Source organism: Psittacula echo (assembly GCF_963264785.1).
Source record: "Psittacula echo genome assembly, chromosome: 2".
Taxonomy (NCBI): Eukaryota; Metazoa; Chordata; class Aves; order Psittaciformes; family Psittacidae; genus Psittacula; species Psittacula echo.
In genome coordinates, this window is record NC_137737.1 from 149,059,652 (window position 1) to 149,077,144 (window position 17,493).

General features: G+C 46.6%; 1 protein-coding gene across 2 annotated transcripts; it reads right to left on the minus strand.

Annotated features, from left to right (window-relative positions):
* Positions 1 to 4,285: 4,285 nt before the first annotated feature.
* Positions 4,286 to 12,239, minus strand: LOC308217251 (uncharacterized protein C8orf76 homolog). 2 transcript variants are annotated; one of them, XM_080610236.1, is made up of 6 exons: positions 12,005 to 12,239; positions 11,821 to 11,919; positions 9,295 to 9,438; positions 8,032 to 8,534; positions 5,659 to 5,791; positions 4,286 to 4,568 (listed from the first exon to the last, which is right to left on the minus strand). In XM_080610236.1, exons 1-6 carry the CDS (start codon positions 12,227 to 12,229, stop codon positions 4,368 to 4,370), a joined length of 1,305 nt encoding a protein of 434 aa, XP_080466362.1. In that variant the 5' UTR covers positions 12,230 to 12,239; the 3' UTR covers positions 4,286 to 4,367. The 2 variants fall into 2 exon arrangements, with proteins under 2 accessions (XP_080466362.1, XP_080466363.1); XM_080610237.1 differs by lacking the exon at positions 4,286 to 4,568 and adding an exon at positions 4,659 to 5,389.
* Positions 12,240 to 17,493: the final 5,254 nt, after the last annotated feature.

Below are 17,493 nucleotides of genomic sequence, written 5' to 3' on the forward strand. Positions count from 1 at the left end.
CTACACCTGGGTCAGAGCAATCCCAGGCACAGCTACAGGTTGGGCAGAGAAGAGATTCAGAGCAGCCCTGCAGAGAAGGACTTGGGGGTGTTGGTCGATGAGAAAATGAACATGAGCCGGCTGCAGTGTGCGCTCGCAGCCCAGAAAGCCAACCGTGTCCTGGGCTGCATCAAGAGGAGCGTGACCAGCAGGTCAAAGGAGGTGATCCTGCCCCTCTACTCTGCTCTCATGAGACCTCACTTGGAGCATTGTGTGCAGTTCTGGTGTCCTCAACATAAAAAGGATATGGAACTGTTGGAACAAGTCCAGAGGAGGGCCACGAGGATGATCAGGGGACTGGAGCACCTCCCATATGAAGATAGGCTGAGAAAGTTGGGGCTGTTCAGCCTGGAGAAGAGAAGGCTGCGTGGAGACCTCAGAGCAGCCTTCCAGTATCTGAAGGGGGCCTACAAGGATGCTGTGGAGGGACTCTTCATCAGGGACTGTAGTGACAGGACAAGGGGTGACGGGTTCAAACTTAAACAGGGGAAGTTTAGATTGGATCTAAGGAAGAAATTCTTTACTGAGAGGGTGGTGAGGCACTGGAATGGGTTGCCCAGGGAGGCTGTGAATGCTTCATTGCTGGTGGTGTTCAAGGCCAGGTTGGACAAAGCCTTGGGTGACATGGTTTAGTGTGAGGTGTCCCTGCCCATGGCAGAGGGGTTGGAACTGGATGATCTTAAGGTCCTTTCTAACCCTAACTATTCTATGATTCTGTGATTCTATCTTCATCTCTGTGGGGGAAGACCATTTGCCTACAAGGCACATTGGAGAACACCGCTAATAAAAAGTAGATAAGGGACAATCTAACAAGCCACATGGTGCACGAAGACGAGCTAACTTCAGCCTTGAATCAGGGATACAGCTTGTGCTAGTTCAGATGATGGCTGAACTTGAACATCACATGAATGGAATTTCACTTTGGATGGAAAACAGTGAGTTTACAATTTCAGCAAGTTCTGCCAAAACCCCTAGCAGGCCCCCCCACAAGCCTGAATGCCCACTGATGGGGGAACCTGTGGTTACAGGAATGAACTGGCAGGAGGGTCAGTGCAGGATGCTGACATACCACATCCCTATGCTGCGCGGGAAGGGCTCAAACAAACACCGCTGCTGCACAACGCACCCTCAGCAAGTTCGCGGTGACAGCACGCTGAGTGGTGCAGTTGAGTCACTGGAGGGAAGGGATGGTGTCCAAGGGACCTGGACAGGCTGGAGGCCCAAGTGAGCACAGTGAAGCTCAACAAGGCCAAGCGCAAGGTCCTGCACCTGGGTGGAGCAATCCCTGGTATCAGTACAGGCTTGGGCATGAAGGGATTGGGAGTAACCCTGTGGATAAGGACTTTGGGTCATTGATTGATGAGAAGCTCAGCATGACCCAGCAGTGTGCACTCAGCCCGGAAACCAACCGCATCCTGGGCTGCATCAAAAGGAGCTTAAACCACGACACTCAGTAACTGTCAATGGATTCTCACTTGCAATCTGTAATACTCTAATTTCCTATTTAACTCAGCATGGTGCACTGGTTTGTGTACAAATACCAATAACCATACAATCATAGATCATTTGGGCTCATAAGAGCTAAACATGAAGAAATCTATTGCAGGCAGATGTAGAATTATGCAGAACACAGAAGCAACGATGAGGCATTCAAAATGCAAGATGGAAACACAAAACTCCTCATGAGATATGATCACAAACAGAAAACTGGCGCTGGAAGTGGCATGCCAAAGAAGTGAGGAGCGGGCCAAAAAAGGAGGAATTGAAGTAGCTGAGATGAGAGATAGCCAGGCACAAGTGGAACAAAGGAGTATTTCATAGCCCCAGTGCATTAAGCACTGGTTATCTGGGACAGTAACTATGCGACACGTTCAGAACAACATTCATGTTCTTTGCTTTGCAGCAGTTCAACCCAACATTTTTGCTTTATTGTTATGTTTGAGAAAATACTGCCTGTTGGTAAGAGCTGCTGCTTGCCTTCCACTCCAGAGCCAGCAGGGAGTTAACTGTTGTGTTCCCAGCCTGAGAGAGGCTTGGGTTCTTGGTTCCCACCTCAAGTCAAACACTGCGTGTGCACCAAAGAGCCTCCAGACCACTGTGTACTTTGGACACCTCAGTCACAAACTGACAGCATTTGGCAAGTATTTTATTTGCTGCTGAAAGAGCTTCAATGCTATTTCCACTTTCTAAACAGCGAAGCAAACTCATGTGGTGAGCTCCCATTAAGTAGCTATACAGACCGAGCTCCACAAAAGCTGTGTTCTGGTGCCCCAACAACTGAACCTACTTGAGAGCTGTGGCAAAACAAATTAGAGCCATCTTATGTGGCTACTTATAACCTTCAGATTAAGAAAAGACCAGGAGAAGTCCCTGCTCCATTTTTTTGCTGACACATCCGGCACTAAGCTTTCCATAGAATCATAGAATAGTAAGGGCTGGAAAGGACCTTAAGATCATCCAGTTCCAACCCCCTGCCATGGGCAGGGACACCTCACACTAAACCATGTCACCCAAGGCTCTGTCCCACCTGGCCTTGAACACTGCCAGGGATGGAGCATTCACAGCTTCCCTGGGCAACCCATTCCAGTGCCTCACCACCTTTACAGTAAAGAATTTCTTCCTTAGATCCAATCTAAACTTCCCCTGTTTAAGTTTTAACCCGTTACCTCTTGTCCTGTCACTACAGTCCCTAATGAAGAGTCTGTCCCCAGCATCCATGTTTGCTGTGTCTTTGCTGCAAGATCATCTACTGTTGACTCCAACTTCATCATTAATTTATAGCATGTTATGGACAGTCTCTGCTGAAAACTTACAACACAAGTTAAGTCTTAAAAGCATCCCCAGCCCTCAGGCGGGCTTCACTGCCATACAAATACAGCGCTCCACACACACACACACAAGAATTTCCACCTAGCAAAGCGCAAGCATGACTAAACCAAATATTCTGTAATATGCTCTGAGTGTGTTAATGCTTACCCAAGTGTACTGCAAAGTCATCATCTTTCATAACAGGCTGACCAGGATGTGGCCTAATTGCATTAAGTCACCAAACTATCACAGATAATTGGACATGGCTGAAGGCGATATTCCACTTTTCCAAGAGGTTTCACAGACAACTTCTCAGAGGCCTGTACCATAGCAAGAGTTAGGAACTGGGTCCTCAACCAGTATCTTAAAAGCTTTAAAATTCACCTAAAAGTAGCAGATACAGAGCGTGTTCACATATGGTGAATGACCATTCAATTGTGAGCTATGCACAGTTTCAGCACTCTTTAGTACTTCAGAAAGAAAACATCAAGAAAAGTCACAGTAAATGTCTGAGAGATTCCTGGGTTTAAACGATATCCATTAAAAAACCACATTTACAAAAAGCTATGAAGAATTGAAGTCTCAGTTTACGAGATGAGGGAAGACACATCTTGTTCGCCTCAAATGTCAATTATTTCAAGCACAAGAAACTATAGGATAATCTCTGCCTTTTTTGTGGGAGCCTGAAGCATTGTCGCCTTGGAAAGTCAAGCAAAGCGGTGTCACTGTCAACTGAAAGCACAACATAAGGAGCTGTATGGTGCAGAAATGACACTGCCAGTTTTCACAGCAAAGATCTTCTTCCTCTCAGGGTTTTATAAAGGATATGATCTGACTAAACCCTCTTCAGTACATACGAACAACCCTGACAGTTTCCTCCTCCCTTGTCTCAGCACACTGATGACACAACTGTAGCTGGTTCTACACCTGCAAAAACCAATTAACTTTGAAGAAAGAAAATCTCCTTCCAGTTCCAAGTTATTTAGCACTTAGAGGTTTTTTCCTGAACCAGATGGAATTACTGACAATTTCCCAGCACAAATGTATTTCATATTTCTAGCTATCCACCTCTGAGCAGGAAATCCCTGTAATGTCAGTTTGTCAATACTAAAAAATTCATCAAGAAAATGGCTGTTTTCATGGCTTTAAATGCAAAAACATTGGATGTGATACCACAAACCTTTCAAACTGGGCATCATGAAGGAAGCCTTCCATTCCACCAGCACTGCAGGCCTCAAAGTCACAGGCATGTCAAGCACAACACGGTGAGGTTTATGATGGAAAGCTACCTCTGAAAGCTGAACTGAGGCTTGGTTTTATACTGGATTCCTTATTACTTTTGAATACAAATCAGTGAACAAAGAAAACGATGAGAGGTTAAGAAGAGTCTGGATGCAGGGATTTATATATATAGTCTTAAAAGACATAACAACAAGAATTCTTAAAAAATGTAGTATTACCTTTATTGCATGTATCACTCCATCATCATTTGGAGAGATGAGAATAATACAACAAAACCATTAAGTTACCAAAGGTGGGAGATGTGTATCTGAATAGAATGGCCCGTCAAAGTGACATAAGTCATCTTGGAGGTTACCAAACCAATTGATTTCAAATTCAGTGGCTGATCCAGTTACCAGTGAAGAAAGCACTGAAGGGCCTATGCATTTCACCTCGCCCTGAAATTCCTCTTTTTCTGGTGTAAGATCCCGACCCATAACCTGCAAACAGAGTAAGAAAGAAGATGAGAAATGAGAAAATAAATGCAGGGAAAACAGCAAATATTACACGACTAACAAATCTTCACAAGACAAGCCCTTGGCACATGAACCACACAACATCCAGAAGTTTCCAAGCCACAATCAAGCTGTCTGCCTGTTGCATTCTGCATTATACAGGGAGAGAAGAGAACCCAAGCTCCAGAGCTGCACAACCCTCCCAACCTCTGAGTACGCTCCTACAGCGGGATTTTTACTCTCTGAGGAGGAGTGGGAATCTCAAAACCAACTGTGTGCTCACCTTGCAACAGCACCCACACTCTGATCTATTCCTGGGGTGTCGGACCAAGTGAAGCAAGGGGGGAAGTGTCTTTCCTCAACCTTTCCAAAACCTGATAGCCTGCATGCTGCTGCCCTCTCATGGATGAAAGCCCACAAGACTGCCTGCCAACCCGGCAGTAGCTTGGCTTCCACTCACTTAAAGCTGTAGTAATGACAGCAAAGTTAGAGCCTCCCCGGCCTCTTCTTGTTCCTTTAAATAAAAGAAACTCTATAAATAGCACTAAAAACGGCTAATTTCTATGAATAAAGTCACTCAGTGTTAACTCTCCTCCTCTGTATTTCTTTCAAACTAGAACCCAGTCCAGCAAGCAGAACACAGAAAGCATGTAAAAGGATGTCTCTGGCTTTTTCTGAAGATGTTTAATGCTGGTGTGACCAACAAAATAATCTCCACTTCCATTTCATACTTGTCATTCACTTTGTGGCATCTAAAATTCACAAGATAAAATCTGCATCCCAGGTAACACACAGTGATGATGTATCTGCAAATAAAAAGTCCAATGAGAAACTTAACAACCCTAAACATTCCCGAAAGGAAAATCTCAGCAGAACAGGGATACACCTGCATGACACAAGCCAGTTCCAGATAACACACTGCCAGGGCAACCCACCAGCTAACTGACTTTGCTTCCTGGCTCCATTCATTAGCTCAGGAGAGTGCCATAGGATTTTGTGCCCGAACTACTGGCTCAAGTACTTCAACCAGCCTAAGGATAGCTGAGAACTCACACACAAGGAAACAGCCCCTTACCTTGATCATCAACAGCAAGGAATTTTCACTGAAGCCAAGTCGTGCCACTTTGCCATCAATCTCTTTTTGATCTTTAATGTTCCTCTCTAGTGCAAAGGATGACTGTTGTGACTGAGTAAGCTGGAGTAAAAGCCTGAAATGCGAAACGCAGTTAAAAAAAGCACAGCTGGCAGAAAAGTCAGCGAACCTAAACCCAACCAAAATATCACACTTTAAAACAGCTCTTCTGGAAATTTGCTGACTGCAAAACTGCAAAGAAATTCATACATCCCTAGCAATGACTGCGGGTATGGAATATCCCTGCTATGACACAAGTAATAAAAAACAACACGTTGAGTATCTCTGGTTGCTCTGCACAAACATTTTTTGCCCCATGTATTCACCACACATTTCAAAAGCGAAGATCAGATCTGCTTGCATCAACTGTAGCACACCAGGAGTCCCACATCCTTATTCACGCCTAGTAAGCCAGCAGCGTGTTTTTGCCTCGGGCAGTGATTGACTTTGCAGCCTGGAAAGCTACAAATGTGGGGGTTTAGACAAATATCACACACATAGGCCAACCCTGGAGGATTTTCTAAAACCTTTACCCACAGTTTTATGTTCAGGGCAGTCACCACCATGGCTGGTGAAGGTTTCACACTGTGCTCACAACATGGCTTCATGTCACAGGGGGACCCCATCACCAACTGAGAGAGCTGTGGCAGTTTCCAGAGTCCTCCTCCCACTAGGATTGTAAAACCAAGGGACCACTGGGACTGCGCAGTATCATTACTGAAACTATTATTTAATTCAAGCTTTATGCATAAAGGACGACAGCAAATTTTCTCATCACATTCGATGAAGTTAAATGAAACAGGTGTTAAGATCAAGGTGTGTGTTTTTATGAAGAGGAGACTTAAGATCTTAGATGAAAGTTTTCATTTGAGCATTATAAACATCAAAATGTGTTGGTCTGAGCCAACAAATCATTTGTAAATCCAGTAAAGTTTGGACTGGGAAATTCAGAGTAAAAATGGAAAGTGCTTTTATTTTGTGAAGTGGTTTTGTTTCAAAATTTGCATCACTATAAGGTACAAAAGGATGAAATCTCAATGAAAACTGAGCAAAACCATTTCTCCCTTTTTTTGGCTGGCAAAACTAGAAGAGTCAATTATTCATGATGCTTTAACACAGAACCTTATTGCCTACAAAATGCAATCCTAGCATCCCTTCTCCAGCTGCAATTTACCCTGCACACACATTTATACAACGTCCACATCTCAAAATCCAACAGAGCTGAAAATATTAGACAGCCTACTGAATGCATAAGCCCTGGGTAGGGGAGGAGCTTCCCCTGGACAAGTGTACCTGCAAATATGAGCCATAATAACCCTTTGTGAAACTGTAGCCAAGCAAGGAAACACCACAGTTCATCATTGTCTCAATGCTGAACCATTCACACCAAAACAAGCAACACATGATTTTAATACGAATGTAGCTTTAATATTCAATATCAGTACTAAATCTGTTAACTTCTCCCAAGTAGCAATTAAAGTCACTCTTAGTCTGAGTACAGTTAAAAGCTATTCTCTCTCTTTTTACATTCCTTAAACCTTGCCCTATCAGGGCAGTTATAAAGTGTTCTCTGTAAGCATTTGTGGAAGTTCACAAAATAGCTTTAAATACGTTTGGTGACTAATACATTACTGAGAGGCAAGAGGGGAAAAGAAAATCCAAGACTAATTTAACAAAGCCAGTTCCTAATTATCTCTTTGAAAGATTCTGTTTTAGGGATTTCTGTTGTGTGCCAGAGACTTAGGAAGCGAGGGAAGAAAAAGAGCGAGCATTTTAATGCAGCCCTGTCAATCAGCTGTCACACAGTTCATTTCTCAACCTCATCCATTATGCAGATTGGGGTATTATTATAAAATACGGTTTTACTCAACCATGAGGCTTCAAGCAGTAAGGCAGGTGGCAATTGCATGAGGAGGACTGGCCAGCCACCCCTCTGGGTCTCTTCTGCTGCTGCATCTTTAACACCAACCCGGGAAACAGCCACGCTCTAACAAGAGCAGCTGTTGAAGAACAGGCCCTTTTGTATAGAATTGCTTGAAAAGATTCATAGATGAAGTTCATCAAAACCCACTTTACTTCTCAACAGTGCATGACACTGGTTTACCCTTTCCACTTAAGACTGCAGTTGTTCACAGCTGCCATGCTAGTCGAATCTGCTGAAGCAATAGCAGAGTGTTTCCAAGTCAGCATCACCAATGCTGGAAGAAACATTTAAACTGAAAACTTAAACTGAAAATACTATGGTTGTGAAAAATATGTTTTAAATTGCTCCCAACTGGGAGAAGTTAACATTATTCCAAGAACACGTTTAGTTACCTTGCTCTAATAAACGAGGCACATGCCTTTATCCCAACTTTCTCTGGCATGTTCTGCTCCCAGGACTCAGAGGCTGTGCATTTCCCTAGGTCCGTCCTTTCCATCTCTTCCAAAAGGCTGGGGAATTCAGCAGCTCGGCTGCCATTACAAGTCACTGCGTTCTCCCTCTTCGTTTCTCTAACCAGGCTGCACCAAGGGCTTTCTTTCTGGCCATGTGATCTGCAAGGCTGCAAATTAATCTCTGTTCCAGCTGATGTTTTGAAACTACTATCCCTTACACCAACCTCTTCAGACTGATTTAGATTTGTTTCTGGAATGACTAACTGTAAAAGGCTCATATAAGCTTCAGCAAGTAACTTCCAGTACTGAGGGTTGAAAGGATGCAAGCAGATGAGTTGCTGCAGACACGTGATCTTTTTGTCTACATTCTCCAGGCCCTGGTAAATGGCAAACTGCAGGTTGAGAACCGCCGTTAAGTGATCTGTGTTAGTAGTGCCTTTTTGCTAGAAACAAAAGCCAATAGATTAAAACCAGGAGTAGAGCAGAATCATCCTTCAGAGCCTAAGGAAATGTCTCCCTCAAGAATGACACACAAATACCACTAAAGGTGATTTTTAAACTGTACAAAATTGTGCTCTTAATTTCAATGATACGTGATAGAGATCACACACAACCAAACTGACAGCATCCCTTCTGACTGTCTTGTGCCCATCTGAAGGCCCAGTGCTGTCACTTGTATATTTGCCTTCAGAGTTTTATACAGCTACCCTTCTTTGTAGTATAAACACCTTTTAGATAAAATAAACAGCAGCAGCAAATCCTAGCAGGCTTCAGAGCCTCTGGACATTTTCGTTTGTGGTTAGATACTCTTCTTGGTGGAGGTTTGGCAGTGAGTGTATGGAAATAAAAGGGAGTTTTGAACCGTCACTTTTATAGTGGAAAGATTTAAGCACTCATTTATCCCCTTTCTTATAATTCCTGTTACATTACATTAATTCTGCCTGGCAGAGCATGATGTTTAGTCCCTTCCAGGACTACCAGCCTCCCTGCACAGGGAGCTCATTGTGGTACAGGGTGTTCTGATTTCTAAAGAGTGATTTTATCTGCAGTGACAGTTACCCTGTGTTTACCACATACTCTGAGCACTGAACATCATGAAGGATTATGCACATGAAGATTATTTTCCCAGAAAATGGTCCATTTGAAAGAACTACCAGCAATATTTTCATGTTCAAAGCCTAAGAGACAGATTGCATTATTTACCATTTCTTCTGCAATATCCAGAGCCTCCTTGTGCCTTCCTAAGTGAGACAAACAGCGAGCCTGGCCTTCCTGGACGTCCCGTCTCATGGCAATGTTACTGAGAGGTAAGAGCAGTAAGCACTTGGAGTATTCACACAGGGCTTTCTAGTAGGGTTAACAAAAAGAAAAGCCAAACCAACCAGTGAGAAATTTTCATTTAAAAGCAAGTCTGACAGTACGTTTTGGTTATGAATCCAGTCACAAAGGAAATTCAGGAGCTAAAGTCCACATTTTCATTTCTCTGGTCTCACCTACCACCTATGCCAGCAACATACGAGGGCCCCAGTACTACCCAGCCAAGTCTAGACAGGGATAAGCAACCTCAATCCTCACTCGTGTTGGATTCACCACACATCTGCCCACCTCTCCCCCATCAGGTTTGATCCAGAAGGGATCATCTACCAACCCAGCCAATATGTGACACCAGGCATTCTTCCCCGAGCTATCAACTTAATGATCAGAGCACTCAGCTGAAGTTCAGGGGACCTCTCAAGGGGAAGGTTTGAACCACAAGTACCCACCTCACATGAGTAATCAGCAAGTCAGCAAACACCATGAGCAAGGTGAAACTCCATTGTTCCTATAGAGTGGTTCTAATTTGCATGCAATAATTAAATATTAATTGGGCTAAGGAAAAAGACAAGAATGAGCAATACTTCTGCAGCTTAATGCTCAGGGCACTCACCAGGACTCCAATTAACATTTAAATACATTAAATTAAGTATTCAGTGAAGGCGAGACTGGAATCGCTGTTCTTCCCTGTCATGTAAGTGCTCAGACCAGAAGACTGAAGAGCAGTGCTCATTCTCCCATCTCTCAAAATGAATATTTAATTGTTCCTTGCAAACCTGATTGGCTGTAACAGAAAAAGCTTCCAGGTAACATACCCCCAATACTTCCTAGCACAATGGATGGAATACTTTTCTTCCGTGGTGTTAAGCTCATTCCTTCTCAAGTAAAAGAGGGACTTCCCCCTGCCCAGTGAGTGCAGCAGCCACTGGTGAAAGCGGATCAGAGGAGGGCTGTAGGACATCCATGTTCACCTTCCTATGTGACAAAGTGATATAACCTGGCAAGGAGCAGGCATTATGAATCCCAAGGAGTCACCATCCCCAGAGGTATTTAAACATGATGTAGATGTAGCCCTTAAGTACATGGTTTAGTGGTGGCAGCATTAGGTTTATGATTGGACTTCATGATCTTAAAGGTTGTTTCCAACCTAAATGATTCCATGCTTCTATGATTCTACAGTCATCTACATTCTAAAACTGGGCACAGCTTAGATCACTGCTGTCCTTGGCATTTCCTATCGACTGGCCTTGGCTGATGTAAAAAAGCATTCACAACAAGTGAGGAGATTACTACCCCCACTGACTTATCTCCGGCCCTCTTGCTAAGGTTGGTGCTCTCAAATCCATAACTTTATGTGCAGACTAGTTCTGGTTCTGTCACAGTGATCCAGGTTAGCAACACGACCAAAGACTACATCTGTTACATGGATCACTGTGACAGAAAAAGATTAGGAAGCAAGAGTCTGTTCCACTACCAGCTCTGAGGGGGTGTCATTCTTCCCCAAGAGGGCACCACCACACACAGCAAGGAGCAATCTGCTCTTCCCAAGGGCAGCAACCATGCCCCACCGCAGCCTGAGGCATCTTTCTTCTCAGCACACTTTCATGAATCCCCCCAGGCCCTCTCTGCTGAGCCTGAAAAGCATCTGTTGGGTACAGACAAGGCAGCAGTAGTGCTGGAATAACACTAAAAAGCAGAAGTTGGTGCCAACGGAGGTACAGACACATCCACAAATCCAGTGGGAAAGGCGAAAGGAGTGGAGCAAGAAGTCAACCTAAGGCCTTTGAAATGAGGGAGCCTGTAATGCAAGCCACAGCCTGGAACGAGAAGCTGTTACAGTTGAAACAAGGGCAGAAGCAGTTGGTTTCAACAGGAGCTGTAGAGCCAGGAGGGCATGGATGACCTGGAGTGCAGCACAGGAAGCAGGCAGTGAGGACAAGGTCTAGCAGGGAGGTACAAGAAATGGTAAACACAAACGCACTCCCAAGGCACAACCAGCCATCCAGAGCACAGGAGGCAGCGGAGAGGTGGGACAATTAATGTCGGAGCGCACAAAGCAGTGTCAGGAGCCTGACAACTACGTTCTGCTTTCATCTCACAGTGGGGTGGTCAGAGAAAGGCAGCCAGCGACCTGACAGCCTCTGTGGGACATGGCGTTATTCCCAGGAGCAGAGTCCGCATCTGTAACTGGCTGACCATAGCCTTCATGGCCACAAACACCGGCCCTGCTCACCTCTGAACCGCTCCGATGTGCGAGCCTGATCTGGATCGGCTCTGGGAGCCATGTGGCCGGTTTACACTGACTCCCGGACATGGCTGGCAGGCGGGTTCCACATAACACACACATCGACCCAGCCGGCCACTGACTACCGCATCCCCTCAGCTTCCACCCACCGCACCCCAGCCCTGCAGTACCTCAAAGTCCCGCCGGCGGTAGGCCCAGTCCGCCCGGAACTTCATGCCCGTCAGCGCATCGGCGTCTTCCCCGTCCGCGCCGGCCTCCCGGTGGAACCACTGCGGGCACAGCACAACCGTGAGCGCGGCTCCGGCCGTGCCCAGCCCGCTCCCGCACGCCGCCCCCGAGCCCCCAGCTCCTCACGCGAGGCTCGCAGTGCTTCGCGCCGTAGGGCGGCGGCGCCCCGCCGGCCGGGCCCCGCTCCCGACCCGGGGTGAAGAGCGAGTCCTCGAACTGCCAGCCCAGCAGCGGGTCCATCCCGCCGGCCAGGCCCCGCCGCGCCGGGGAGTCCGCCGAGGCTGGCGCCGAGCCGCCAGAGGAGCAACAAGTCAGGGCTAGAGCGGCAGCAGCGGCAGCGGCCGCGGCCATCTTAGGCAGGGCGCGGGGCCCGCCGGGAGCTGTAGTCCCGCCCGTCGCCATACGGCCGCGGGTCCTTGCTCGCTCCGCAGGCCAGGAGATGAGGAAGCTCCCTTGGGTATGACTGGAGCCAGGGGCCAGCCCCGAGCAGCTTGTGGCTCCCCTTCTGGCCTTCACCCCCACTGGATTTAGGAACTGGGTGGGCACTGGGCTATAGCAGCTCCGTGGATCTGGTGAGTTCGGTCCCAAGTCGCTGTGATGGAAGATCTGGTAACAAACAAGTGTCCCGTGCTTTGAAAAATTAATTGTGTAATTGTAGAGTTATTCTGTGGTATCTTAGCATGGTGGCTCTGCGGGTGGGAATGCGTTTTGGTAATGCTTCCATTTGATTTCAGTTCTGCCCCAGAGCAGAAGGGGAAGCTTGGCCTCCCCAACGCACTGTGATGGGGTAAATGGGGACATGATGAAGTGAAGGCTGATCACAGGGCTTCTTCAAGACATGAGGATTCTCTGGCACATTGCACATCCCATGCAATGAGCCCATTAGCAGCACCCAGATGAAGCCAGCCCAGCTTTATGTCCTGTGGTGCACAGTGTGCTGTGTTCTTCTCCCCGCACTGCTGTTCCCTCTCTCCACCTTGCCAGTCTGTCCATCCAATAAGGTTTTTTTTGTCCCATCTGATCACTATGGAGATTTGGAGAAGATAAGCTGAAAGGTCATCCTTGTACTTCCTTAACCTGTGCAATGGACTAATGAACCTGCCTATACCAGAACAGCTTTTGAGGCCAAAGCACTGCTTGTTTGGGTAAGGTTTCCTGCTAGTAGCCATGTAAAATACAGGTTCTAGGTTTGGGGGTTTTATTATTCTTTCTAAGTGGATAATGTTCAGAATATCCTTCCACACCAGCACAGGTATGACTGGATGCAGCATCAGCCGGCATAAATCCCTGGGTCGAAACTCAATTTTGGCAGGTAGATTGGATCAGAAAAATAAAAGGAGATTGAGGTTTCTTTTGCTTTTAAACTTGCTGTTTGGCAAACAAGCTACCTGAACGTAGGAAACCACTTAACCAGTGAATCTGGAGAGAATGGAGAGTGCTTGACACACCTCAGTCCTTCTAAGTGTCAAGGTATGTGAGAACAGAGCTGCTTGTATGTGCGCACCAAACCTGTGTGGCTTCCTGCTGCCAACAGACCAGTGTGATGAGCTGCTGCAGGACTGGCAGAGCACACAGGGCTCAGCCTGCAGAGGTTTGGAGGAGCATCACAGTTACAGCATCTGCACTTCTGCTCACATACACTGAACACACACGTTCCTCTCCCCCTCCTCCAGGACTGCTGCTCATGCTGCAGGCACCACTCTAATGAGCAAAGCACAAAAATCCAGCACGATGATTAAGAACAAACCAAAAAGAAGAAAAAATTAACATGAGTAATCAAAGTGAAATGTGGCCCCAGAACAGAGTAAAACACAAAGAGCAAGGCACACCCAGGGGCAAATCCCAGAGCAGCCGCTTGGCTGCCAGCTTGGATTGCAGAGCCCTCCAGAGCTGGGGGTTTCAGCCATGGTTGCCTCAGAGGATCCCGACGTGGTGTGCAAAGGCCCTGTGTTGCAATGCAGAGAATGCCTTTGGTAAATCACTGATAGGAGAGCAGTGATTGTGGAGCACCACACAGGGGGCCTAGCAGCTGACTGCATGGTTTCAGTCCTAAATCATAGGTGTTAGTATTGCCTCTCCCTTCCTCTTTGCCTGGCTCTCCCCTTCCCCCGCCTCTCCTCAAACATTTACAAGGCTCCTCATGGATGAGTTACAGAAATAAGAAAATGCAACTTTAGGAAATTCCTGTGCCTTGTCAGCACCGGAGATTTGCTCCATTTCTCCCCTCAGATCCGAGTCATCAGTGTAGCTGCCAGAATAGAGATTCCCACTGTACTTAAGCAAAGCTGTTTGCCTGAGTTTGCACAGCATGATTCGCCATGGTGCCATTAGCCTTGGCTTCACGCAGGAGAAAACATCTCTGGAAGAGGCAGCTTTGAGGGGGCTCAGGAATGCACAAGCCCTGTAAGAGCCTGCACTGCTTCAGCTGCTCTGTGTAGGCAGCTTTGGGGATAAAAAGCAGCCGTGATGAATCTCTTCCTAAAGGCAGCCAAGGTCTTACTCCACCAGCAGTGTAAACCATGGGCTTGGCACATGAACATCAGACCAATAAAACAAATGGGCTCCAGCACGTTGTGGTCACCAAGCAGGTTCCTGCACATCAGCAAAGCTATTGTAGCTGTTCACACAGGGCTGAGGTGCTGTGACCCAGCTTCAACCTCAGTGAGCAGGAACAGGCTGCATCTTGCAGTCAGGGTGAACCCAGGGAAAGCCTGAGCAGTGAAGACAACTCCAGCAATAGGCAGGAATCTGTCACACTGCCCTATTGCCTAGGCCTTTTGGCCAGCGAAAGAAAATGCAGCGTGGCAGACAGAGCTTGTCTAGATCCCAACATCCCCTCATCTCCCTGCTTCCCACTCCACTCTGAGGCAAAATTAATTCAGAAGAATTCTCCCCTGGTGCTTCTTTAGTTACTGATGTTATTATTCGTATTGTGATAGCCTCCATGGGTCCTTGCCACAGCCAGGCCACTCTTGTGCCAGGAGAATGCACACCACAAAGGTTTTAGAGACCATCAAGCACACACAGCAGAAACAAGAAACCTCAGTCGGCACTAGGGCCCTATCGTGGTAGGCACTACCCACACACATCGGCTAAGGAATAATGCAGCTCTCACATGGTTTATAGCTTCATTAAAATGTGCTGGAAAGGAGCTGCCTTTGGAAGACAGCAAAAGAGAGACTAGCTCCCTCCTCAAAGCAAGAGAGTTGCCTGCAGCGAAGGGGCAGTAGGGCTCACAGGCAGCATTCCTCAAAGGATGGGTGGCTCCTGAATCATTAAGTGGATTCTTGCAGACAGTGTGAAATATCTGTACCTTGAGGGAAGATTTGGTTTTGACAGTCATAACACAGGCTCTTCCCTAAACATGTCCATGAAAAGAGAAGAGCAGCAGCTCTTTATTTGCTGACATTGTCTCGCTGTGTCCTTCTCTTGCCTTTTATTTAGACTGCAAGTTCTTTACAGCAGAGACCATCTTTCATCCTCTTTGCACGGTGTCATACATAAGGGGATATTGTCCATGACTAATGCGGGAGGGTAGTACAAATAACAACATTTCATGGCTAGTGGCATGCAGAGGTTATCACTGCTACTAACTGCAAACAAAACTGCAGTTCAAGCCCTGAGGAGCTCACATGAGCTCCCGCGTATCTTACTATAATGGTTTGAGGTGCAACTGCAGAGCTCAAGAGCAATCCATAAGCAGTAAGTGCTCACACTGAGGGCAGCAAGACTGACCGCCCTGAGCCAAAGCTCCCAGAAGCTACTGACCCACATTTCAGAAGGAGAATACTTGTCGCAAGCTCAGCACATCTTTAAAGAAGCGCTGGCAGGATCTGATGAACTTCCATCCATCTCAAGCTAGCAGAGAAACTAGTTTAGCCAAACGCGACTGAGAGGAAGCTAAATCCAGATCTGTCCTTGAGGGAAGCAGAACCAGGTCTGAGCTAAGGGAAATGCAGGAACTAAAATGACTCCTTACCCCTGAAGGGGAAAAGTGCTCCAGCATCCTCACACATTGTGGAAGAGACTACATTGAAACCAGGGCAGTATTAACAGAGAGCGCAGAGGCCAGTGGCTGAGCAGAAAAGCAGCAGGCAAGACACAACAAAAAAGGAGTGGGGATGGGCCATGCATTGTGGCAATCAAAGAGTAAGAACTGTTTGTTGTTACCAGAAGCCAAAAGCTTTTTAGAGCTCCTTAGGACAATCAGGAGAAGACACATTCCCCAGAAGGTGGTTCATTGCCTGCTCAACTTTTCAAACCCCTGGCAAGCGATATTAATTAGGCCATAATCCTCCCCCCTAAGGCCTCACAAAACCCAATAAAGTCGTTATTGCCGAAAGGGCGCACTATGCACAGATGCGTTCAGCTATTAATGGAGTTTGCAACTATTTTCTGTCTGATAAGATAAATGATGAACACAATGAGCATGCCCTTGGGTTTGACCAGAACGCTGCTGAGAAGAGGCAAAAAGCTTTGTGGAAAGGCAGGAGGAAGATCAGGTACCAGGGAGAATCCTAAAGCAGCGGTCCTCCCCTGCAAGCCTGCACAATTCCAGCCCTGACGCGGATCACGCACGTGAACTGCTTCACTCAGCCATGTGGTACAAACACCGAGGCTGTACCTTGATGATGGATGCGGAAGTCACGGCAAAGGGCTGTATATCCCATCTACTGCTCTAACTTGGAAAACACCCCAACAGACTCGCTATGGGGCGCAGTGAAGTTCGTATGCTTCCTTCAGTGCCCCTCTTCTCAGTTTTATCTCTTCTCCTGAAAACTCATTAACTTCCCCTGGCCACAGTCACGCTTGTTGCTTAATTGTTACCCGTGATGAAACCAAGTTGTGGAGACCACAGCAGATTTATTACCTCTCTTGGTTAAAACTTCACTACTGCAGTTTTCCAGGACTAACACTGGTGCTAACTCCTCTAGGACACCATTTAAGCAGCCCTGCCTGCTGTAGACCTCTATGGTAATAACATCTATTAAACTCAGCTGACCTCCTACAACACTGCTGTGTTGCGGGAACACAAAGAAACAAATCTAAAGAATCAGAAAAAAATATGAATAAAATATGAAGGAATTGACCTTGGGACTGCCCTGGAGTGACCCTCACAACTCCTGGGCTTTTCCAGTCCCGCTCTCCTTTTCCATACGGAGAAGCTGCTTCCACAAGGGAACCAACCAAACTGTTTGTTGATTCTCCAGTGTCTCGTTTCCCCATGCAGCTCTTGCACGGCTGGAAAGGACCAGTGGAAACTGCTAATAAATTTAGCTTGTAGGGCTTCATATTTGCCTCGTACAAGCATCAGTGCCCACAGAAAGCACAAGGGAAAGTGCCTCTCAATGAACAAATGCAAACAAATGCAGAAATCAAGAACGGACTTTGCCCACAATTGCTCCTGTCCCCAAATCATTGCAAGTGAAATGGATTTAGAGCAAAGAACACTGTAAAACGTATGTCAGTGATGCAGTTTTTAACTCTGTGGTGGCATTAAGGAAAACTATGAGCCACTTCCATCACACTTTGTGGGTGCTGGGGGTGATGCTTGTACAGAAACCCTTGCAGCAGGACTTCACCTGAGGCTCTGGCTGGCTGCTGGAAAGGACTGA